The following is a 25,422-nucleotide window of genomic DNA, read 5'->3' as shown; positions in this document are numbered from 1 at the left end:
TGAGCAGTTTCCTAACATTTCAAATCTCTTTAAATTGCGTTTGATTTTGATCTTTGAAGGCAATGGGCTTCCCATCAGAAACAGTAAACTCTCCATTTTCTCTTAAATGGCAAAGTAATATCTAACTTGCAACCACAGTACACGCCCCATAAAAACAATACTGACCAATATTTGGGGACGAGCTATTTTAAGATTTGTGTAAAGGCCTTTAGATTGATAAGGGAAATAATGTGATATTTTGTGTTCACTGAAAGGAGAACGGCAGTCTATCAGTACTATTGGTTTCTTTGTTTGCAGGTTCGGTTCTACGAGATATTGGCATATCCTGTCCTTCTTGCTAACTGTTCAGGAGATCAATCAAAATCCCACAGTTTTACCCAACATCACCCTGGGATACAACCTCTTTGACAGCTTCTATGATGGCAGACTTACTTCTGATGCCATCCTTGATGGCCATTCTGGAGGGGTAAAGAATATTCCAAACTATAACTGTGGACAACAGAAGAACCTCTTGGCTGTTATTGAAGGGGCTGAATCGGATATCTTCATCCAGATTGCAAGCATGTCAGACATCTACAAAACCCCACAGGTAGGAACTAGGATCGCCAGTTGTGAAGGATGCTACAGTCATAACTTATATACATTTGAAGAGGGTTAGAACAGATATTTGAGCTCCCTTCCAACTCTTTGAAAAGTTTCCCAGCAAATGTTTTTTAAAAGGCTAAATCTGTCTTGGGACACCCTAGGTCAGGCATAGACAAACTCGGCCCTCCAGATGTTTTGGGACTACAACTCCCATCATCCCTAGCTAACAGGACCAGTGGTCAGGGATGATGGGAACTGTAGTCTCAAAACATCTGGAGGGCCGAGTTTGCCTATACCTGACCTAGGTTGTCTAGCTTTTGCTGGTGAGGGGCAGGTTCTACTTCTTTTCTCCAGGATTACTCTAAAAATAGTAAGAAGGGGATTCAGTTTTACTTTCCTAAAGCCCAGAGGATACGGAACAACAATACTTCATTGATTGCAAGGGACAATCCAGCACATGTTGGGGAGGATTCTGGGGAGAAATGCTAGAGAAATGCCTCTCTGAAAAGAATGAAGTCTATTGTAATTTTATGTAAAGGGAGTTTATTTAGTAAAGACTTTGAATTTCAGGGTAGGGGGTAGAGAAGGGCAGGACACAAGATCCAAGACTTTAATAAACATCAAAAAGTGGTTTAATTTTACATGCTTGAGCAGAGCCTTGGTTTTCAGCACATGTGCAGAGTCCATTACAGAAAAGATGGTTTCATGGAGCATTCGTCTGTTATGAAGCAAAGATTGCTCAGATGAAACATGGTGGTATCACAGCTCCATAAGGTGACAGTTTCTAGACACAGCAAAAAGTCCAGAACTGGACACAGGACTCCTGATGTGGTCTCGTTTTGTTCAGTCTTTTAAGGTAATTCATTTTTTTCTTTTTTAAAATTTTTTTAATTTAATTTTTTAAATTTTTATTAAGTACAAATTAGAAAACATACATATTTACAACAAAAGAAAATACAAAAGAAAAAGAAAATACATATAGCCAAGGGGGGAAAAATTAGAGAATATTTTGTCTCTTTTCATATTTACAATTATTTATACCTCTGTAAAATGCTATTCACAATAAAGGGGTGAAATGAAAGATAAGATATCAGAAAAAAGAAAAAAAGAACAAAGAAAAAATAAAGAAGTAAAAGAAAAAGATCATAGGTGAAAAAATTTTAAAGTAGATAAGTACTCACAATACATAGCCGTTTCCCATCTATATTTATATTCAATTGTATAATTTCATCTTGTCCTTATCTACCTTAAATAAAGTGTGTGGGTTTTTTTAAAAAAATACTTCCACCGTTTACCTCACACGTTTTTAATAATCTGTTCATCAGATCCTCTGTTCTTCATATTTTCCCTTTGGATTTCCTTAATGTCTCACTTTGCATTTTTTATATTACGCACAAGATTATTCTAAACACAACCAGATTTTTGTAGTCGAGCCCTGGTTTTGTAAATAAACATTTAAGAACTCCCATTGCTTCATAACCATAGTTTTGGATTTTCTCCTTATTATGGTAGGTAGTAAGGTAATTCAAACACATCTCTCATATAGGAAGATCTAGTAGAAATAAAAAAATTCCTTCCAGTAGCACCTTAAAGACCAACTAAGTTAGTTCTTGGTATGAGCTTTCGTGTCCATGCACACTTCTTCAGATACACACTGTTTTATTTTGACTATGGCAGACCAACACGGCTACCTATCTGTAACTAGTAGAAATACCTACTGTTGAGTGAATGCACATTTTAGCAGTGCCCAGTTAGCAGGCTGTTAAGATCATAGGCTGATCCACAGAAACTTGCTGTAAGCAAGACCACTTCACATAAACAAGCAAACTATGGGTCAATTTGGGGCTCAGTCCACTTCTGGAGATTTTCTCCACCCTCCCTCATATTGACAAGGATTTGACAAAGATCAATCTCTTCCAGCTTCTTCCTGGCACTTAATGCTTCTAGGTTAACCAAAGTGCCACAATTCCCCTGAAAACAAACTTTCACTTCCTTACCTAACCAGATAAGTCATGGCTTTGCTCTTCATGATCAAATCCAGTTCCCCTTTGTCTACCGGATGGTCCCAAAGGAAGTAACCCAGTACGTGGGGATTATCAATCTGCTCCTGCATTTTGGATGGACGTGGATCGGAATATTTGCTCCAGACAACGACGCTGGAGAAAGCTTCATGAATGCCTTCACACCTCCGATGATCCGCAATGGGATTTGTGTTGCCTTTGTGGAAAGAATACTACAAAAGACTCTAGTGGAAAAGTACTTATGGCATGAGCTACCTGCCATGTGGCAACAAGTCAGTGTGTTTGTTTATTGTGGGGGCTCTGATTATGAATTAGGCCCGATCATTGTGTTGCAACGGAAGCTAGCTAGGAGGAAAGTTTGGATCACTACAGTTTTTAGGAACACGAACATCATTTTCTCTTACGATACCGATTCCTTCATGCAAATCCATGGTTCTTTGTCCTTAGTAAGGAAGGCCAGAAAGGGGGCAAAGCATGACTTCTATGAGGTATGGTCCAGTGAAACAAACGAGTTTTGGGATAATTCTTTCCGTTGTTCATGTTCAGAGGATGTGCTGTCAACTGAAGTATGGACAAGATGCACAGAGAAGGAGAAACTGGAGGTTCTCTCCCAAGAGGAGATCGAAAGAGTTGTGTCTCAAGACAATTACATTACTTACAACAGTGTCCAGGCTGTGGCACTTGCCTTAAACTTGGCATATTCCTCCAGATCCAAACAGACGCTGATGGCGGGTAGGACAAACAGTTTGGGACTTCAAAAGCTGCAGCCATGGCAGGTATTCCCCTTTCCTTTTGCAACAGCACTGCAAATTGCAATCTGTTGTCCCATATGCAAAATGTAGGGTTGCCATGTTCCCAGAAGTGAAAATCTGGACAGATATAGTTGGGCTTTTTGAAGGAACATCTCCCCCTCCCCCCTAAAAAAAATCATTTTGGGGGTTTCCTTTGATTTTTTCAGAATTTTTTTATATACAGTGGTGCCCTGCAAGACGAATGCCTCGCAAGACGGAAAACTCGCTAGACGAAAGAGTTTTCCGTTTTGGAGGTGCTTCGCAAAACGAATCTCCTATGGGCTTGCTGCACAAGACGACAATGTCTTGCGAGTTCCTGCTGGTTTTTTTTCCTTCCCCCCCCTTTTTCTAAGCCGCTAAGCCCCTTATCAGCTGATCCGATCAGCAGATAAGCCGCTAAAAGCAGCTAAAAGCCTCTAATAACGCTAATAGCGCTAATCTGCTAGTCCTTCAATGGGCTTGCTTCGCAAGACAAAAAAACCTCTAGACGAAGAGAATCACAGAACGGATTCTTTTCGTCTTGCGAGGCACCACTGTATGTAAACTTGCCATATGTCCAGGTTTTCCCAGACATTTTGCTGATTCAGCAAAAATCCGCCTGAATGCCATTTTTCTGAGTCATTCCCGGATGTGTCAGGGAAAACCTGGAGATATGGCAGCCCTAGCAAAATGTTTGCTCGTTGCTGAGGCAAATTCAGTTTGTAAGTCTCCTGTTGCAGGTCAAGCATTTAGCTTGCACTGGTGACACCAGAAGACGCTCACCTCTCTGTTCAGTTGTCTTCCCTGGTGTCCTAAGAGATCCAAATTTCTTAAGTGAAATTAATGTTTACCCTCTGACTCTCCTGGGTCCCACGCCATAGGCTTTCCGCATTGACGGAAAGGTGCCTCTACACATAATTCTCACATTTCTTCTCTCTAACAAGATACTTATTAATTTACAAAATTTATATACTGCTTACTAACTAGAACAAAAAAGGAATACAGCAAACACACCCACCAAATATCAACAAGCAGGGAGTTCCAAAGGACAGGGGTTCCCACACGAAACCACAATGTGATAGTTCTGCAGATCTAAGCTCCTTTGAGTCCAGAAGTGCAGTGGCCCAATTCATAGGCGATTAGACAGCAAAATGAGCAGGGCTGAGATATTCAATAGGCTTCCAGTGTGGTGAGAGCCAGTGAGGTGTAGAGCCAGTGTGGTGTAGTGGTTAAGAGCGGTAGACACGTAATCTGGTGAACCGGGTTCGCTTCCCCGCTCCTCCACATGCAGCTGCTGGGTGACCTTGGGCCAGTCACACTTCTGTGAAGTCTCTCAGCCCCACTCACCTCACAGAGTGTTTGTTGTGGGAGAGGGAGGGAAAGGAGAATGTTAGCCACTTTGAGACTCCTTCGGGTAGTGATAAAGCAGGATATCAAATCCAAACTCTTCCTCCTCCTCCTCCTCTTCTTCTTCCTCCATATTTTTTTTTTCATTCCAGCTTCATCCCTACTTAAGAAAAGCCCAGTCGTTTAACACCACCAAGGGTGGACTGCATCTGGATGAGAATGGGGAGCTGGCAGCCGACTATGACATTGTGAACTGGGTGCTGTTTCCCAATGGGTCTCGCAGCAGAGTGAAAGTCGGGAGTGTAGAGACACAGGCATCCTCACATTTAAAGTTCACCATTAACCCGGAAGCCATTGTGTGGCCCTTGTGGTTTAATGAGGTAGAGCATATTATCATCTGTGTCATTATTATTATTATTATTATTATTATTATTATTATTATTATTATTATTAATTCCATTTGCTTTGGAAGGAGGGTCAAGTTCACACCAAACACCTGAAAGCTGAAGCTCAAACAGCATACAGGTGTGGGGTGGGGGACAATTATCTTCCTGGGGACCCAGTTCACTCCCAGACCCCTAACACTTTTTCTTGATGCACCTTCTCCGGATGGCTAGACCGTGCCTCGTTCCAGATGTTCCAACAGCTGTAGCCCTGGATACGTCAAGGTGGCTCAAGAAGGACGGCCGGTTTGCTGTTATTCTTGTGTTCGTTGTGCAGAAGGGACATTCTCCATTTTGGAAGGTGGGTGATCTCAGGAGAAAAGGAAATTCATTGGGAGAACATAAACAGGGCAAGCTTCACTCAGGCACATACTATGAAGACCCTAAAGACATTTTTCAGAATATGGACCCTTGCTTGGCTTCTGTAATGTTTTTTTTTAAAAAAAATTATACTTTGCAGGTATACAATTCACTAATTTAACAGTCATTTTGACATTTCATAACCTGACTTCCTTCCCCCTCTTTCTGCGGTTCCTTAAATTTATTTTTAATATCTTCTGCATATCCAAATTAACTTAATTTGCTCATTTATCCATCTTCTTTAAGTATATACTCTTATGAAACTGCAGACTGTTACAATAATCATACCAATGTTCTTATCTGTAAATATTCAGTAAACCATTTCCATTCTTTTATATAAAAAAAGTTTGTTATCTTGAATTCTTATTCTTCCAGTAAGTTTCTCCATTTCTGCATATTCCATACGTTTTTGTATTCCATTCTTCCTTTGCTGGGACTTCTGCTTCTTCCCATTTGGGGGCAAGTAGCATTCTCAGCTGCTGTTGTAGCATACATAAATAAGTTTCTTTACAGTTTCTCGCTTGGACTACTGCAATGCACTCTACGTGGGGCTACCTTTGAAGGTGATCCGGAAACTACAACTAATCCAGAATGCGGCAGCCAGACTGGTGACTGGGAGCGGCTGCCGAGACCACATAACACCGGTCTTGAAAGACCTACATTGGCTCCCAGTACATTTCTGAGCACAATTCAAAGTGCTGGTGCTGATCTTTAAAGCCCTAAAAGGCCTCGGTCCTGTATACCTGAAGGAGCGTCTCCACCCCCATTGTTCTGCCCGGACACTGAGGTCCAGCGCCGAGGGCCTTCTGGCGGTTCCCTCGCTGCGAGAAGCCAAGTTACAGGGAACCAGGCAGAGGGCCTTCTTGGTGGTGGCACCCGCCTTGTGGAACACCCTCCCACAGATGTCAAAGAGAAAAACAACCACCAAACCTTTAGAAGATATTGAAGGCAGCCCTGTTTAGGGAAGCTTTTAATGTTTAATAGGTTATTGTATTTTAGTGTTCTGTTGGAAGCCGCCCAGAGTGGCTGGGGAAACCCAGCCAGATGGGCAGGGTATAAATAAATTACTACTACTACTACTACTACTACTACTACTACTACTACAGTTAAGCGAGATGAGCACCGCAACCCCAGTCGCCTTTGACTAGACTTAACTGTCTAGGGGTCCTTTACCTTTTACCTTTACAGTTTAGGTAGTTCTGGCCCTATAATTCCCAAAAGAAAACCTTCTGGGTTTTTTTTTAACAAAGGTTGTTTTAAACATCCTTTTCATTTCATTATATATCATTTCCCGGTAGGCGTTAACCTTACTACAAGACCACCATTGGCTTCTGTAATGTTAAGCCCCATAACTCATCATCTCTCAAACGGTGGGCTTCACACTGCAGCCTTTCCTCTGGCTATGTTCCGTTTGCCTATCAGATGAACGAACACCAGGCACTAGAAGCTCCCTGTACTCACTCCCAAGGTATCCCAAGGTATCCTTGGGAAAGGAAGCTGGTTGTTGTGGTTAGAGTATTGGACTAGGAGCTGGGAGAGACTGGGGTTCAAATCCCCACTCTACAATGAAACTCATTGGGTGACCCTGGGATAACACTGCCTCTTAGCCTAACCCTCAAAGGGTTGTTGTGGAGTGACATGGAGATAAATGTGGGGTGTAAATTAAATAAATGGGAAAAAATAAATTAAGGAACGACACAGTGCAAACTCCCAAGGAATTCCAGGTATCTGCTATCAGCTCACTTATCCCAATGGCTTATGGTTGGTTCATAGAACACCAATGTTCTAAGTTAAGAATATAAGTTCTTAAATCATAAACTTGTCTTATAAATGACCTTCATTGGCTATCTGAAGTCTGATTCCTGCTTACAGGGGCTAATGACCAGATCTTCCTAGCAAATACAAGGATAAGAGTTTCTATAGCTGTTAGGTTCAGGATGTTACCTATTTCATCAGATCACATATGGGATGGGAGATGCACTGAGGTTAAACATAGCTCATGAGGGATGCAAAATTAAACTTTTGTCAGCTGTGCTGATCCATGAAGATAAAGCATATAAAAAATCCAGACTAGCACCCATAATTACAAGCTTCATGATAGCTAGAGATCTGCATTGGCTCCCAGTACGTTTCCGAGCACAATTCAAAGTGTTGGTGCTGACCTTTAAAGCCCTAAACGGCCTCGGTCCTGTATACCTGAAGGAGCGTCTCCACCCCCATCGTTCAGCCCGGACACTGAGATCCAGCGCCGAGGGCCTTCTGGCGGTTCCCTCATTGCAAGAAGTAAGGTTACAGGGAACCAAACAGAGGGCCTTCTTGGTAGTGGCGCCTGCCCTGTGGAACGCCCTCCCAGCAGATGTCAAGGCAATAAACAACTATTTTACTTTTAAAAGACAACTGAAGGCAGCCCTCTTTAGGGAAGTTTTTAATGTCTGATGTTATACTGTTTTTAATATTCAGTTGGAAGCCGCCCAGAGTGGCTGGGGAAACCCAGCCAGATGGGCGGGGTATAAATAAATTATTATTATTATTATTATTATTATTATTATTATTATTATTGCTACCAAAGCATCTCCTCTTCCCTTCAGATGCAGACCACTGCTCAAAATGCCCAGGAGATCATCATCCAAACAAGGACCAAGAAAAATGTATCCCCAAGGCTACCAGTTTCCTATCCTATGAAGACCATTTGGGGATCGTCTTGGCTTCTATTTCCCTCTTCTTGTCCTTCTCAACAGGCATCATCTTAGGAACCTTCATTAAATACAAAGAAACTCCTATTGTCAAAGCCAACAACCGGGACCTCTCCTTCATCCTCCTCATCTCCCTCCTGCTTTCCTTTTTATCCTCCTTCCTCTTCATTGGGCGGCCAAGAAGAGCAACCTGCCTTCTCCGACAAACAGCCTTCAGCATCATCTTCTCAGCTGCTGTCTCTTCTGTTTTGGCAAAAACCATCACTGTGGTGCTGGCCTTCCTGGCCACAAAGCCAGGGAACAAGGTGAGGAGATGGCTGGGGAAAAGTCTGGCCAACTCCATTGTCATTTCCTGTTCCAGTGTCCAAGTTCTCATCTGTACCATCTGGCTGGGCATGTCTCCCCCTTTCCCAGAGTCTGACATGCACTCCCAGCCCCGAGAGATCATCCTGCAGTGCAATGAAGGGTCTGTTGCCATGTTTTACAGTGCCCTGGGCTACATGGGCTTCCTGGCAGCCATCTGCTTCGTGGTGGCTTTTTTAGCCAGGAAGCTGCCTGGGGCCTTCAATGAGGCCAAGCTGATCACCTTCAGCATGCTGGTCTTCTGCAGTATTTGGGTGTCCTTTGTGCCCACCTACCTGAGCACCAAGGGGAAATACATGGTAGCCGTTCAGGTCTTCTCCATCTTGGCCTCCAGTGCTGGGCTTCTGGGCTGCATCTTCATCCCCAAGTGCTACATTATTGTACTGAGGCCTGATCTGAATAGAAAGGCACACCTCACAACAAAAACAAAAAATGGTACCTGAACGTCGAACTATTATTTTCAGTTTTGGCAAGAGATGCCCAGCACACCAGTAATGAAACCCATATATTTGCTTTCACAATGTAGCTTCTTAGATTTAAATCTCCTCCTTTCACATAAATCACGAATGACTTTGCTTTGATGTTTTTTACATATTGCTTTATCATAGCCTGATTCCCACAGTTCCACATTTCCTCTAATGTGTAGCTGCCTTCGAAAGCACAATTAAAAATACTAGTTTTTGCAGGCTTGGTGTACTGAACCATGCACAAAAAATGGAAATCAGAAGAAATACCAACATTGAAAGATTGGCAACATAATTTTTTTGAAATGATTGAATTAGCAAAAACGACGGCAACAATTAGAATGCAATCTAATCAAAATCTCAAACAGGAATGGAAATGTGTAGAAGAATATATGACCAAAAGATACTCCAACAATAATTTACTGAGATGCATACAGTGGTACCTCTAGATGTGAACGGGATCCATTCAGGAGCCCCATTTTCATCTAGAAGCAAACCTAACCAGCGATGGCATGTCTGCGCACACGCACGTCATTTTTTGCCGCTTCTGCACATGCGCGAGATGTCATTTTGAGCGCATGCACAAGCGGCGAAACCTGGAAGTAGTGCACTCCGTTATTTCCGGGTTGCCGCAGAGCGCAACTCGAACACGCTCATCCCGAAGCACATTCAACCTAAGGTATGACTGTAGACTGATTTCACAAAGTTAATCTAAGCAGATATATAAGACTGAATGTTTAATTATTAAGATACAAAAATACAATCTCAATAATAAAGTTATAAAATAATAACAAGGAAATCACGCACGGGTGGAGGGAAGACACAGGACAAGAAATAAGAAATGGATAAATGTTGGTACATAATGAAATGTGAAAATGTGAATTTACGAATATAATGTATATGTATCATTATGTAAAGATTTCATATATGTATTGCAACATTAATAATAATTTTTTTAAAAGCTTTGTATTAAAAAATAATAAGAATAAAAATAAAAATACTAGTTTTTGCATGCTTGGCGTACTGAACCATGTTATTGGATCAAGTCTCACTCGCTGGATCATCACCTTCAATAGGCTTGCACGTTCCAATGACCCTTGTGAGCAAAGGCGTCCGATATCTTGTACTCCCAGCAGAGTCACCCAAGTTAGTAAGGTCAAAGGGGAGGAGCTACACAAAGAATGATCCAAGAAGTCCTCAACGGCAGAACAGGTGGAAGACAACAAGTGGCATGTTACAAAGGCTGTGAAGGCGGATGAAGACTGCAGCAGATAAGAATCTACTGGCCGATCAGAACAGAGCCTTACTGCAAAGACTGTGCGTTGGTCAGCATGCACTGATCTACACACATAAAGTTAATTCACGCACAGGCGTCTTCCAAAAACCCATCCCAAACCCCAGAAGTTATTTGCATTTATTTGTTACATTTGTATCACAGTATCGCAGCATTGTAGAGTTCCAACTAGTGTAACCCCGTGCAATGCAGGAATATAGGAGAAGGCACTTCTATCTATTTTGTATTGTAATAAAAAAATTAAGGTCTTATATACAGTGGTACCTCGGGTTACATGCGCTTCAGGTTACATACGCTTCAGGTTACAGACTCCGCTAACCCAGAAATAGTACCTCAGGTTAAGAACTTTGCTTCAGGATGAGAACAGAAATTGTGCTCTGGCGGTGCGTCAGCAGCAGGAGGCCCCATTAGCTAAAGTGGTGCTTCAGGTTAAGAACAGTTTCAGGTTAAGTACGGACCTCCGGAACAAATTAAGTACTTAACCCGAGGTACCACTATAAAAGAAATGTTCATAAATGTACCAACCAAACACGTACATGTGGACCACATGTCTGGAGCAGCACAGGAAGACCGCCTTGAAACCATTTTGACTCCCAAACTGACCAAATGTTTTCTCTGCAGGGAGGGAGGGGGTCAGGGAACCTTCCCATTGTCTCAGGAATTGGGAAATCACCATCTCAAAGAAATGGCCAGACTACCAGGAAAGGCAATCAGATTTTATCATTATCAGATAACCTGGCAGACAGGAAAAACAACGTTCAAATTTCTGTTGTAGACCACCTTTTCTGTGATGTAGGTACGGTGTTTGTGGGGGGTGGTCTTGGGTTACACCCCTTCTGTGATGTATGTATGATGTTTCTGGGGGTGGTCTTGAGCTTCAGGGCAGGGAATTTAAAAATGTTTATATAAGGGCAGGCACACCTTGGTTCTGGGTCCTCCTCCGCTCTCCTGCGTGTGAGGGGAGCACCCTGTTGCAACAGTTCAATAAAGATCAAGCTTACTAGCTGCTTTGCTTCTCAATATTCTCTGGTTGGCCTCTGTTATTTTCTCCTACCAATAGGGAACCCACGTAAGGACTCTATACCGGTTCTTGGACACCCCATTAGGGGAAAAGGGCAGTTTTGTTTACAACAGTATCCCCTTTCCCACTTTTTTTTTTAAAAAAATGTGTGCCTCTCCCTTAAGAACCAGATCTCAGATCATTTGAACTCCACCCATGGTTCTATGGAAACCTTGCATCTGGTTATTGGGTGTGTGTGTGTGCAATTTGCAAAATATCTGACATGGAATCGGTGTGTGTGTGTGTGTGTGTGTGTGCCTGCCTCTTGGGGGACACCTGGCTTGAGAGCAGTACATGTGAAAAGGATCTAGGAGTCTTGGTTGACCACAAACTTGACATGAGCCAACAGTGTGACGCGGCAGCTAAAAAAGCCAATGCAATTCTGGGCCTCATCAATAGGAGTATAGCATCTAGATCAAGGGAAGTAATAGTGCCACTGTATTCTGCTCTGGTCAGACCTCACCTGGAGTACTGTGTCCAGTTCTGGGCACCACAATTCAAGGAGGACACTGACAAACTGGAACGTGTCCAGAGGAGGGCAACCAAAATGGTCAAAGGCCTGGAAACGATGCCTTATGAGGAACGGCTAAGGGAGCTGGGCATGTTTAGCCTGGAGAAGAGGAGGTTAAGGGGTGATATGATAGCCATGTTCAAATATATAAAAGGATGTCATATAGAGGAGGGAGAAAGGTTGTTTTCTGCTGCTCCAGAGAAGCGGACACGGAGCAATGGAGCCAAACTACAAGAAAGAAGATTCCACCTAAACATTAGGAAGCACTTCCTGACAGTAAGAGCTGTTTGACAGTGGAATTTGCTGCCAAGGAGTGTGGTGGAGTCTCCTACTTTGGAGGTCTTTAAGCAGAGGCTTGACAACCATATGTCAGGAGTGCTCTGATGAGGTTTCCTGCTTGGCAGGGGGTTGGACTCGATGGCCCTTGTGGTCTCTTCCAACTCTAGGATTCTATGATTCTTTACTCTTTTTTTACACCAAAACATAGCTGTCAGCTTTTCCCTTTTCTTGCAAGGAATCCTATTCGGAATAAGGGAATTTCCCTTTTTTAAAAAAGGGAAAAGTTGACAGCTATGCCCCAAAAGCAAACCCCTATCTCCTCCTTGCAATATTGCTCCTCCCCAATATTGCACCAGCCTCAACCGCCCACCCTTTTTGGCCAGGCGACCCCACGAGACCGAGAACTATGGTGCTGATAATGTCAAGGTTGCAGGTTCGATCCCCGTATGGGACAGCCGCATAGTCCTGCTTTGATCCTCAGGACACCCCAAAAATACTACAATTCTATGTTCTATTCTGTGATTTCCCCCTCAGCCCCCTTCCACAGCTTTTTGAATATCCTTCCTCTCTAGGAAACTGAGCTCAAGTCCACTGGAGGACCACCGAGTGCCCCCCTTTCCCTTGCAAAATTGCCTTCAATTAAGCCGCGCTCCTTATTTGCATTGCTGCAAAATGCAAACCACCTCCAACGACACTTCAGGTTCCCTTTCGACCGCGGCCATAGAGCTACGGCTGCAAATACAGCCGATCTCCCCCTACCCACCCACCCCCACACACACACTTGGGGGGGGGATGGCAGTGGAGGTCGGGCGTTTGAATGGGAACCGGAAGTGAACTCGGCACCTCGCTGCCCTTTCCTATCTCTACGACCCCGTAACGAATGCACGTGGGAATGCACGGCCTTCTCGTAAGTCCCCCGCCCAGGTGAGGAGCTGGAGAGAATTCGGGTTTGCAAAAATGGAATAGGGAACGGGGGTGGGGTGGGGGGGGGCGAGAATACTACGCCCGGGGTTGCATTCTTTGCATTGCACCACCCTTTGCAATTGCAAGCCAGGCCGGGTCTGAAGGGGGGAGGCATCTCAGTTTTTGCAAAAATTAGAAGCTGCGGGGATTCGGGTGGGTGCAAGGGGGAGACAGCGGTGCACCAGAATCCGGGGGGAGAGAGAGCGAATTTTGCTTTTAGGTACGTCAAGAGATGCCAGGGAGGGGCTCCTTTGGTTGCTAAAGACCCCGGATTCCTTCCCCCCCCCCCGGCTATCCTGCTGGGTTGAACTGCCTGCCTCCCAGCCACGTAAGACGAGGTTGCTGGATCGGGCCAATGGCCCACCTAAGTCCCGCATCCTGTTATCACAGCGGCTGGTCATTATGATGGGAAACCCGCAAGCAGGATGCAAGCACCAGAGAGCAGCCCGACTCCTGCAGTTTCCAGCAACTCAGAAGCATTTCTGCTTCCAGCTGTGCAGGCAGAGCATAGTCGTCATGGCTAGTACATACTGTTGGGTGCAGAATAATTTTGCCCAGCTTGAATCTTAAGCTAAACAGGCCAGTGGTTTGCTTTGAAAAATATGTTCCTATGTAATCTGAGAAGCCAGAGCATCTTGTTTTGCATGCACAAGGTCCCTGGTTCAATCCCCGACTTCTCCAGTTGTTGTTGTTTAGTCATTTAGTCGTGTCTGACTCTTCGTGACCCCCTGGACCAGAGCACGCCAGGCACTCCTGTCTTCCACTGCCTCCCGCAGTTTGGTCACACTCATGCTGGTAGCTTCAAGAACACTGTGCAACCATCTCGTCCTCTGCCGTCCCCTTCTCCTTGTGCCCTCCATCTTTCCCAACATCAGGGTCTTTTCCAGGGAGTCTTCTCTTCTCATGAGGTGGCCAAAGTATTGGAGTCTCAGCTTCAGGATCTGTCCTTCCAGTGAGCACTCAGGGCTGATTTCCTTAAGAATGGAGAGGTTTGATCTTCTTGCAGTCCATGGGACTCTCAAGAGTCTCCTCCAGCACCATAATTCAAAAGCATCAATTCTTCGGCGATCAGCCTTCTTATGGTCCAGCTCTCACTTCCATACATCACTACTGGGAGAACCCTAGCTTTAACTATACAGACCTTTGTTGGCAAGGTGATGTCTCTGCTTTTTAAGATGCTGTCTAGGTTTGTCATCACTTTTCTCCCAAGAAGCAGGTGTCTTTTAATTTCGGTAGGTCTGCAAATGCCCCCTACCTGTCTGGAACTCTGCAGAGCCACTGCAAGTCAGAGTAAGTCATATGGTGGACCAATGATCTGTCTTGGCATAAGGTCACTTCTGGTGTTCCAAGGTTTGCCGTCTTTATATTTCTGCCAAGGAGGAACCTGCGCCATAGAATCAGAGTTTGAAGGGACCCTGAGGATCGTATAGTTAAACACCCTGCGGTGCAGGAATAATAATAATAAGAATTTATTATTTATACCCCACTCACCTCGCTGGGTTTCCCCAGCCACTCTGGGAGGCTCCCAACAAAAGATTAAAAACACAATAAAAGATCAAACATTAAAAACTTCCCTAAACAGGGCTGCCTTCAGATGTCTTCTAAAAGTCAGATAGTTGTTTATCTCCTTGATATCTGATGGGACGGCGTTCCACAGGGCAGGCGCCACTACGAAGAAGACCCTCATCCTGGTTCTCTGTAACATCACTTCTCACAGAGAGGGAACCAGCAGAAGGCCCTCGGAGCTGGACCACAGTATCGGGGCTGAACGATGGGGTTGAGGGCCGAGGCCGTTTAGGGCTTTAAGGTAAGGTTACCAGATTCTTTTCAAAGAATCCGGGGACACTTTTCAACTTCAGTGGATTATGTATGGGGACTGATTTGTAAATCTGGTGACGTCTGGTAACCTTACTTTAAAGGTCAGCACCAAAACTTCGAATTGTGCTGCAAACGTACTGGGAGCCAATGTAGGTCTTTCAGGACTGATGTGATATGGTCTCGGCAACCATTCCCAATCACCAGTCTAGCTGCCGCATTCTGTATTAGTTGTAGCTATCCTATAGGGATCGTACCTGCAGCCTGGGCATTTCCACCACCGCGCTTTAACAAATTGAGCCCTCCAGGCTTAGGGCTTGGGATGGGCATCAGCCGGGGTTTATAGCTTTCCAATATCGGGAGAGGCCATTTCTTCTTTGCCCCAGAACCCCAGGTGTGCGACCCGATGCCTCTAGCACTTTGCGGAGGCTTCTTCAGCCTGTGCAACCTTCATCTGCATCTACACAGGGAACTGTAGTTTGTGCTGTGAATTGTAGTGCTGTGAGGAAGAAACTACAGTTGGCTCCCTCTTTAACATAGTTGTTTAATTAAGTTTAACTACTTATTGCATTTGGCCTTTGGGTAGGGTTCCAAGCTGCAGCGTACAGGCTTTGATGTTTATATAAATATCTGGATTTTACAAAGCAGTAACGATCTATCCTTGACCGAAGTGAACAGACATTTTAAGGGGGTCCTGCGGAAGTGTGCAGCAGCTGTGAAAATGGTGAATTAGGAAAGAAATTAAAAATAAAACTGCCAATATCATAATGCCCATTATACAAATCTATGGTGTGGCCATATTTGGAATACAGCGGTACCTCGGGTTACAGACGCTTCAGGTTACAGACTCTGCTAATGCAGAAATAGTACCTCGGGTTAAGAACTTTGCTTCAGGATGAGAACAGAAATCGTGTGGTGGCGGCGCGGCGGCAGCGGGAGGCCCCATTAGCTAAAGTGGTACCTCAGGTTAAGAACAGTTTCAGGTGGAAGAACAGACCTCCGGAACAAATTAAGTTCTTAACCCAAGGTACCACTGTACTGTGTATGTTCCTCACCGCAAAAAAAAAGGGTATTGAAGGGGTTCAGAAAAGGTCAACCAGAAGTATAGCATTTTCTACAGTAGAAGAAGAGTTTGGATTTGATATCCCACTTTATCACTACCCGAAGGAGTCTCAAAGCGGCTAACATTCTCCTTTCCCTTCCTCCCCCACAACAAACACTCTGTGAAGTGAGTAGGGCTGAGAGACTTCAAAGAAGTGTGACTGGCCCAAGGTCACCCAGCAGCTGCATGTGGAGGAGCGGAGACGCGAACCCGGTTCACCAGGTTACGAGACTACCGCTCTTAACCACTACACCACGCTGGCTCTCAAGTCCAGAGACATCTACAAAGACAAAAGTAGATTTTCCAGGGTTTTCCACTGTTCGGCTAGTCAAATCCTAGCTGCAGCTACCATCCATGTCAGAAAGTGTTTTAGAACGACAAGCTTTCATAGTAGGCCTGTTGAAGTCAATGGACACGACAGACTTTTGTTTACTGATTTCAGTAGGACTGATTTGAGTAGGACTTGGTTGAAACAACTCAGAATGGCCATCTTTTCTTGGCTGTCTCTGATTCTTAAGGTCTCATCTCATTTCACTTTTCCCCACAGGTGAAGCTCTGGTAGATTGCAGGGAACACCCAGTTTTTTGCTCCGAAAGCCTCTTCTTGAAACAAGAAAGACGTATTAGCCTTTGGGTGGCTAAGCCGGGCGGCCGCCACTCAATTCAATAGCACCTGCGGACCAAAGTGGCCTTAGACCAGGGGTCTGCAACCCGCGGCTCCGGAGCCGCATGTGGCTCTTTTACACCTTTGCCACGGCTCCGGGACGGATACTAGCCAGGGGAGGAGGCGCATTGTGCGCCCCGACACTCCCCACTGTGGTGGGCGCTGTACTGGCTGTGACGTCGCATGGGGGGCGGTGCATGCGTTAGTCACGCACCGTCCCGACGTCACCTTCCCGCCCGCCCGCTACATTGTAAGGGGCATGTACACTGGTCACTGCATTGAAAGGGGGCATGTACGCTGGTAACTGTTTTGAAGGGGAGTGAAGAACACACACACACACACAAAAGGTAACTTGTTAATTTAACGTTTATTTCTATGAGGAGGAGTAATTCTGAGGGGTCAAACAAATAAATAATAAAAAAGTGACAAAAAAGTTATTTTTATAATGACGAGTTTTGCGGCTCCCAGTTTTTTTTCCCCTTCGGAAACGGGTCCAAGTGGCTCTTTTTGTCTTAAAGGTTGCAGACCCCTGCCTTAGACCAACTCGGAGCAAAGAGACCCTTCCTTTGAGTACAAATTGGAGATGGAAGAGGATGATTCAGCTGGGACCAAAGTCCAAAGAGACCGCCTGGCCGGAGGCAGTGGAGCCTTCTGGGGGAAAACAGTGTGCAAGCTCCTGAGCGAGGCCTACAGCAGCTCAGATGAACAGCAATGGCACTTTCGCCAGTTCTGCTACCAGGAAGCCGAGGGGCCCCGGGAGGTTTGCAGCCGACTCCACCATCTCTGCCGTCAGTGGCTGAAGCCAGAGAGACGCACCAAGGCTCAGATCCTGGACCTGGTGGTCCTGGAGCAGTTCCTGGCTGTCCTCCCCCCGGAGATGGAGAACTGGGTGAGGGAGTGCGGAGCGGAGACCTGTTCCCAGGCGGTGGCCCTGGCCGAAGGTTTCCTCATGAGCCAGGAGGCGGAGCAACGGGTGAGCCACAGCAACAGTTTTATTATGCGCTGCCCATCGACTGGGTTGCCGCAGTCACTCTGGGCGGCTTCCGGCAAAATATAAAAACACAATAAAACACCAAACACAAAAAACAGGTCTGCCTTCAGTCTTCTAAAAGTCATATAGTTGTTTTATCTCCTTGACTTCTGATGGGAAGGGGCCACCACCTTATCTGGAATTGGTTTTCACTCTTAACATTGTTGGGGAATATGGTTAGGTAAAGGTAAAGGGACCCCTGACCATTAGGTCAAGTCGCGGACGACTTTGGGGTTGCGACGCTCATCTTGCTTTACTGGCCGAGGGAGCCAACGTACAGCTTCCGGGTCATGTGGCCAGCATGACTAAGCCGCTTCTGGCGAACCAGAGCAGCGCACGGAAACACCGTTTACCTTCCTGCTAGAGCGGTACCTATTTATCTACTTGCACTTGGACGTGCTTTCGAACTGCTAGGTTGGCAGGAGCAGGGACCGAGCAACGGGAGCTCACCCTGGCGCAGGGATTCAAACCGCCGACCTTCTGATCGGCAAGCCCTAGGCTCAGCGGTTTAGACCACCAGCACCACCCACCTCCCATAACATTGTTAGGTTCCTCTTAAACTAGTTCCTGCAAGCCTTGCAGTCAAGCTGTACCCTTACATACGTGAGACTCGCCTTACCGATAATGGGTCCAGCAGAATTTCTACCTCAGAAGGCACTACACAGGGGAATTTAGGTCTGGGGACATAAAGCACCCCTGACCAGATACTTCATTCAGCCTTCTCTGGAAGGACATCTCGGAAGACCAGTCCCAAGTAGAGAGAGTGCTGTTGCTCTTGGGTCATCTGTGCATTGTGAGACCAGGAGGCTGGACTAGACGGGCCATTGGCCTGACCCAGCAGCCGCTTGTATTTTTAGGAATCCACCCCTTTCCCCTCCTCCATTGTCCTCTACTTCCTTTGCTACTTCTTGTTGTTTCACCTGAAGGCAGCTGTTTAGGGAAGCTTTTAATGTTTGACGGACTATTGTATTTTAATATTTTGTTGGAAGCAGCCCAGAGTGGCTGCGGAATCCCAGCCAGATGGGTGGGGTATAAATAAATTATTATTATTATTATTATTATTTTGGATTCAGGAGCTGTTAGCGGGAGGAGCCACGGAGGGAGAGGGAGCTGCAACGGGCAGCAGACCTGGGCTGTTACCATTTAACTGCGCACCGCCAGTTGCTGAAACCTTATTGGGTAAGAACAAATGCAAAATATTATTTCCACTTGGTCGCTCTTTAGTCTCTCTGAAATTGTGAGTGGATTGATGTAATTCGTTTACCCAAAAAATTAAATATTGCATATAAAGCCTCATGCCACATAATTAAAAACAAAACCTTATTTGCTGATGAATAGCTTTTGTGCTATAATGTATCTGAAACAGAAAACTATCTTTGGAAGGATTTTTCCTCCAAAAGCATTCAAATTTTTTTAAAATCCTATTTACAGGATGTTATAGCCAATGTTCATCTCTTATTATTAATTCTTCTTTGCTTTGTTATTTTTATTTTCTTTATCTTTTCTCTTTTATATTTTTGTGCTTAATTTTGCTGTAACTGTTTGTAATGTATATGTAAGATGATATTTTAAATCAAATCAATTTTTAAAAAATCATTGATTTTTATCCACCCTGCCTCCCTGCTTCTTTTGTCTCCCTCGCAGGTGGCAGAACCACCATGGAGATGTCAATTAGGCCTTCTTATTGTGATGGAGTGGAAACAGTTCCTTCACAGTCACTTGATCAGGTAGGAGATGGAATCACCAGAGAACTGAGCCAGGCACAACTCAGGCGACTCCTCTGCAGCTCTCCGTGGTCCTGAAAGAACCTGCCTTCCCCCATCACTTGTGTTTAAGATGCCCCCCCCCCCCCATCTTGAAGGCTCTGAACACCACAAGGAAAGCTCTGGGTTTTGCAGCAGAGCCTCCAGTTTCTGCAGTCTTTTTTCTTCTCTTTTTTCGGATTGCTGCCTTAGCTGTGCATAGTAACTGTTTTTAAGGACCATGAATAATCACAGTTTAGAGGTCCCAGGCCCTAAGGAAGTCAGATTATTTTCCACCAGGGCCAGGGCCTTCTCAGTGATGGCTCCGACCTGGTGGAATGCTCTGTCCCATGAGACCAGGGCCCTGCAGGATTTAACTTCCTTCCACAGGGCCTGTAAGACGGAGGTTTTCTGTCTCGCTTTCAAATTGAACTTAGCCTAGTCTTTTATTCCCCTTCCTTCCCTCCCCCTTCCTTTTTTATAAAGATTACCCGCTCTAGGATCCCACAGCTAATTCTCTCCGGTCTCCTCGCTGGCCCAAATAGGACTAATTTAGCCAGCTAGCCCTGGTGATCATCTAATGTTTATTGGATGGATTTCTCCCTTAAATTGAATTCTGAATTCTGAATTTATTGTGATTCACATTTTATACTGTATTTTGTTGCATCAATTAAGTGTTTTAGATTTGTTGTTAGCCGCCCTGAGCCCAGTTTTCTGAACCAGGAAGGGCGGGGTATAAACAAAAATTTATTATTATTATTATTATTTATTTATTTTTCCAGGACCCAGTTCCCTTTGAGGCGGTGGCTGTGCATTTTACAGAGGAGGAGTGGGCTCTGTTGGATCCAGGCCAGAGAGCTCTGCACAGAGAAGTCATGGAGGAGAACTACTGGAACCTGGCTTCTCTGGGTAAGGTTCCCTCTTTGGCCTTGCATGATAGGTCCGGGATGCAGGAATTGCTGCAGCTCTTCATCTATATTTATGCCCATCTGTCCAGGAAAGCTCATAACTCAACAGTAGCCATTGCCAGTCAGTTTAGAGAGCACTGAGCGGGACTGACCAATGGTCAGGGAAAAAACAATGCTGTCCCGGCTTGTAAAGACTGCGGAGAAAATAGTTGGGTGCACTCTTCCCACCTTGGATCAAATCTATGCTGCCAGGTGCCATAAGAAAGCTGCAGAGATAGTGCAGGATAGTGCGCACCCCGGAAATGATCTCTTTCAGCTTCTGCCTTCTGGAAGAAGGTACAGGGTTATAAAGACTAGGACTAGCCGTCTGGGAAAGTTTCTATCCAAATGCGATTTTGGTTTTAAATGCAGTGTAAGGTGGTCTCTAGGGGAGTATATAGGGACGCGGGTGGCGCTGTAGGTTAAACCACAGAGCCTAGGACTTGCCGATCAGAAGGTTGGCGGTTCGAATCCCCGCAACGGGGTGAGCTCCCGTTGCTCGGTCCCTGCTCCTGCCAACCTAGCAGTTCGAAAGCACGTCAAAGTGCAAGTAGATAAATACTTCCGGCGGGAAGGTAAACGGCATTTCCGTGCACTGCTCTGGTTCGCCATAAGCAGCTTAGTCATGCTGACCACATGACCCGGAAGCTGTACGCCAGGTCCCTCGGCCAGTAAAGCGAGATGAGCGCCGCAACCCCAGAGTCGGCCACGACTGGACCTAATGGTCCCTTTACTTATGGGAGTATATTGTATTTAATTATGGGGTATCAGAGTTTTTAGGGGGCTAACCAGGCTGAGATAGCAGGCTTGTTGGTTTTTGAATGTCTGATGTAGATTTTTTCAATTTCGTTCTGTATGGGACAATGACAATAAAGATTATTGTATTGTATTGTATCGTCTGACCAGGTGTGCATAAATAAGGTAGCTTTCCTAGCTCAGTGGAAAAGTATCTGCTCTCAGGATCCCTGTTTAGATCCCCAGCATCAAGCCTGGATAGCTCAGTTGGTTAGAGCGTGGTGCTGATAACACCAAGGTTGGAGGTTTGATTCCCATATAGGGCAGCTGCATATTCCTGCGTTGGAGGGGGGGTTGGACTTCCAACTCTGATTCTATGACTATCTCAAAGTAGGTGTGAGAATACCCAGCAGTGTTCCTCATACTTTCTCTATGCACTTCAATTTCCGGTTAATGCTAGTCAACAGGGACTACTTAATAGTTCATTTCATATCACTTTTAATTTGTGCCCTGCTTTTCTGTACAGTGGTACCTTGGGTTACAGATGCTTCAGGTTACAGACTCCGCTAACCCAGAAATAATTACCTGGGGTTAAGAACTTTGCTTCAGGATGAGAACAGAAATTGTGGTCCAGAAATCGGGCTCTGGCGGCGTGGCGGCAGCAGGAGGCCCCATTAGCTAAAGTGGTGCTTCAGGTTAAGAACAGTTTCAGGTTAAGAATGGACCTCCGGAACAAATTAAGTTCTTAACCCGAGGTACCACCATATTACTATATCCAAGGTGGCTTACAAGCAGACAACAAAACAGACAGAGAACATCACACATGTAATAACAATCTGCTCTGATACCAAAAAAAGCCACAATAACTTTGAAATGAACAACTTATATCGAATAAAGCGATATTCAATCACCCATTAGACTGTAACAGTAAACAGCGAAGTTAAATATCAGCAAATAATAATTAAACAGTTTACACTTATCAATTACTATAAGATAAAAATTCCTTCCAGTAGGTGCTACTGGAAGGAATTTTTTTTAAAAAATTCCGACTACGGCAGACCAACATGGCTACCTACGTGTAACAACAATTACAATAAAGAATTGCTAAACTATAATCAATGAAAATAATGGCAAGTCAGTGCATAAAATACCTCAAAATATACAACACCGTGTAAAAGGATCAAATTGAGAAACAAGGACACACAACTTATGAAATTATTTTTTAATATCCCTGAACTCCTCTCTTGTCAGCTGCTTCTGCTGTGCTCAAAGTCATGGCCTAGGGCTAGAGGGTGGGGACAAGGCAGTGGGGGGGGGGGAACCATTGCCTGATGGACAGCAGAAAGCTTAATACACTCATACCTTGGTACTTGAACAGCTTAGCTCCCAAACAAATCGGCTACCGAACACCCCAAACCCGAAAGTAAGTGTTCTGGTTTGCAAACGTTTTTTGGAAGCTGAACTTCTGATGCAGTTTCCATTTGAGTGCAGGAAGCTCCTGCAGCCAATCGGAAGCCGTGCCTTGGTTTTAGAATGGTTTTGGGAGTCGACCGGACTCCCGGAACGGATTAAGTTCAAGAACCAAGGTACCACTCTATATGGTTCTTGTATTCACTTAATATATTGCTTCTTGTATTCTCTGATCTGAGAATCTGTTCCACCCTGATCAGGCCCCCTTCTTTGTTATTTCAGGTTATGGAAGTTGGAGCGAGAAGGAGCCTGAACAGCAGAGGAGGAAACCTGAGACAAGACAGAAGTTGAGGGAAAAATCTTTCATCTCTGAAGACGCAGACGTGTGTGAAATCCCAAAGCTAAAAGATGAATGCGACACAGCGAAAAACACAAGGAACACCTCCCCTCAACACGCAACGATTGCAAGCGAGATACTGAGTCTTAGCGCATCTCAAAGAGTGCAAATAGCGGAGCAGCCATACAAATGCTCAGTGTGCGGGAAGAGCTTCAGTCAGAGCAGCCGCCTTACTGATCATCAGAGAATCCACACAGGGGAGAAACCATTTAAATGTTTCTCCCCTGAAAAGGGTTTCTGCGACAGCGAGGACCTTCTTTATCATCAAACATTCCAAACCGACGAGAAGCCGTATAGATGTTTGGAGTGTGGAAAGAGCTTCAAACGGAAGACGCACGTCACAGACCATCAGAGGACCCACACGGGAGAAAAACCGTTTTCGTGCTCAGAGTGCGGGAAGAGCTTCAGTCATAGCACCGGCCTTACTTATCACCGAAGAACCCACACGGGCGAGAAACCATACAAATGCTCGGAGTGCGGGAAGAACTTCAATTGTAGCCAAACCCTTGCTTTGCACCACAGAATCCACACTGGGGAGAAACCGTACAAATGTCCCGAGTGCGGGAAGAGCTTCAGCCAGAAGATACACGTGATAAATCATCAAAGAACCCACACGGGCGAAAAACCATTTACATGCTCTGAGTGTGGAAAGAGCTTCACCTACAGCACCGGTCTTACCCACCATCAAAGAACCCACACAGGCGAGAGACCCTATAAATGCTCTGAGTGTGGGAAAAGCTTCAGTTGCAGCCAAACCCTCGCTATACATCTCAGAATCCACACCGGAGAGAAACCGTACAAATGCCCAGAGTGCGGGAAAAGCTTCAGCCAGAAGATTCACGTTACGAGCCACCAAAGAACCCACACGGGAGAGAAGCCATATGAATGTTCCAAGTGTGGCAAGAGTTTCAGTCAGTGGACAACCCTTACTAGACATGAAAGAATACACACAGGGGAGAAACCATACAAATGTTCAGAGTGTGAGAGGACCTTCAGTCACAGCAATAGCCTTACTTATCATCAGAGAACCCACAACGAAGTGAAACCGTCCGTTGCTCTGGTTGCTTTTGCCTCTGGCCCCATGACACCCCTGCCGGAAGGCTGCCCTGGAGGGGATATGACCCTCTGGCTGGAAAACATGTCCCACCCCTGACGCAAATGCTCAAAACATGTGGAAGGATCTCCACTCAAGAGCACCGGTTTCTTGTACCATAGAATCCACTGAAGTGTAGAAGCCATTTGAAAACCGGATGGGAATGGTTATTTCCCAAAGTAAAGAATTCGCTACAGAAGGATGCTTTGGATGCTAGAAGTGTTTGCAGTTGAGAAAGGACTTGAGAGGGGTGCCCAAATTTCATTTCAGATGATTCACATCCGAACAACATCCTATACATATATATATATATATAAATATGCCATCATCCTCTAGCATCTTCTTCCCTCTAGAAGAGTCCCAGGAGAGAGGGAGGGAGGAGAAGACCTCAGGACCAGCTTCTTCTGCGTTTGATGGACCCCAGGGAAGGATCCTGGTGACTTACAGTGGTACCTCGGGTTAAGAACTTAATTCGTTCTGGAGGTCCGTTCTTAACCTGAATCTGTTCTTAGCCTGAAGCACCACTTTAGCTAATGGGGCCTCCCACTGCCGCCTCGCTGCCGCCACACAATTTCTGCTCTCATCCTGAAGCTCTTAACCCAAGGTACTATTTCTGGGTTAGCGGAGTCTGTAACCTGAGGTACCACTGTATATTGTTTGCTGTGGGTTTTCTTTTTTTAAATGTAATTTGATGTTATTTGTAAACTGCCTTGCATACAGAGAGATATGGCGTATAAATAACTGTAGTAATAAGTGAATTAGACTAGAGCCTTTTCCTAACTAAACAGGCCCTGCTAAACGACAAAGAATCTACACATGCAAATTCCCTAAAATGTCGGAATATTTCGTCATAGCATCAAAGTTTATTGGTGGACGGAATGCATCTGGGTGGTAAGCGAAGGGCAGTTTACGCAGAGAAGAAGAGCAGGATTGAAACTGAATAAATAATTTGTGGACAGGCTCTCTCGAGGTTACCTCTGTTGAATAAACTTAATCACCTGTTGTGAATGGAGCCCTTCCACCACAAGGATAATCCGTCCTGGGCAAAGAAAAGAAACTTTGTCAATCTACGGACTGTCATTGAGTTGACTCCCACCCAACAGTGTTTGAACTTCTAACACATTGTTTTGCTCGGGGCACTCCTGGCATTTTTTGTATACCTGTTTGCAGATAAATACAGAGCATGGAGAAAGATCAGATGAGCATCTGGTCCAATGGACAATTGCGACAACACCAGACCCAGCAAAGCTGCTCCTCTTGTGAGAAACTGTGTTTTGTGTTCTAGTCTCCAGCTATGTTTTGGTTTGGCGAAGATTCTTTCAGCTGTCGAAAGCT

At 45.1% G+C, this 25,422-nt stretch overlaps 1 protein-coding gene across 1 annotated transcript; it reads left to right on the top strand.

Annotated features, from left to right (window-relative positions):
- Nucleotides 1-17,060: 17,060 nt before the first annotated feature.
- On the top strand, nucleotides 17,061-25,422 carry LOC309527319 (uncharacterized protein). Its single transcript, XM_082214061.1, has 5 exons — nucleotides 17,061-17,706; nucleotides 18,837-18,942; nucleotides 19,408-19,490; nucleotides 20,288-20,414; nucleotides 22,880-25,422. Exons 1-5 carry the CDS (start codon nucleotides 17,317-17,319, stop codon nucleotides 24,145-24,147), a joined length of 1,974 nt encoding a protein of 657 aa, XP_082070187.1. The 5' UTR covers nucleotides 17,061-17,316; the 3' UTR covers nucleotides 24,148-25,422.

This window comes from Podarcis vaucheri (assembly GCF_965113315.1).
Source record: "Podarcis vaucheri genome assembly, chromosome: 2".
Classification (NCBI taxonomy): domain Eukaryota; kingdom Metazoa; phylum Chordata; class Lepidosauria; order Squamata; family Lacertidae; genus Podarcis; species Podarcis vaucheri.
Note: the sequence above shows the minus strand (reverse complement) of the source record. Positions and strands in the feature narration are given on the sequence as shown.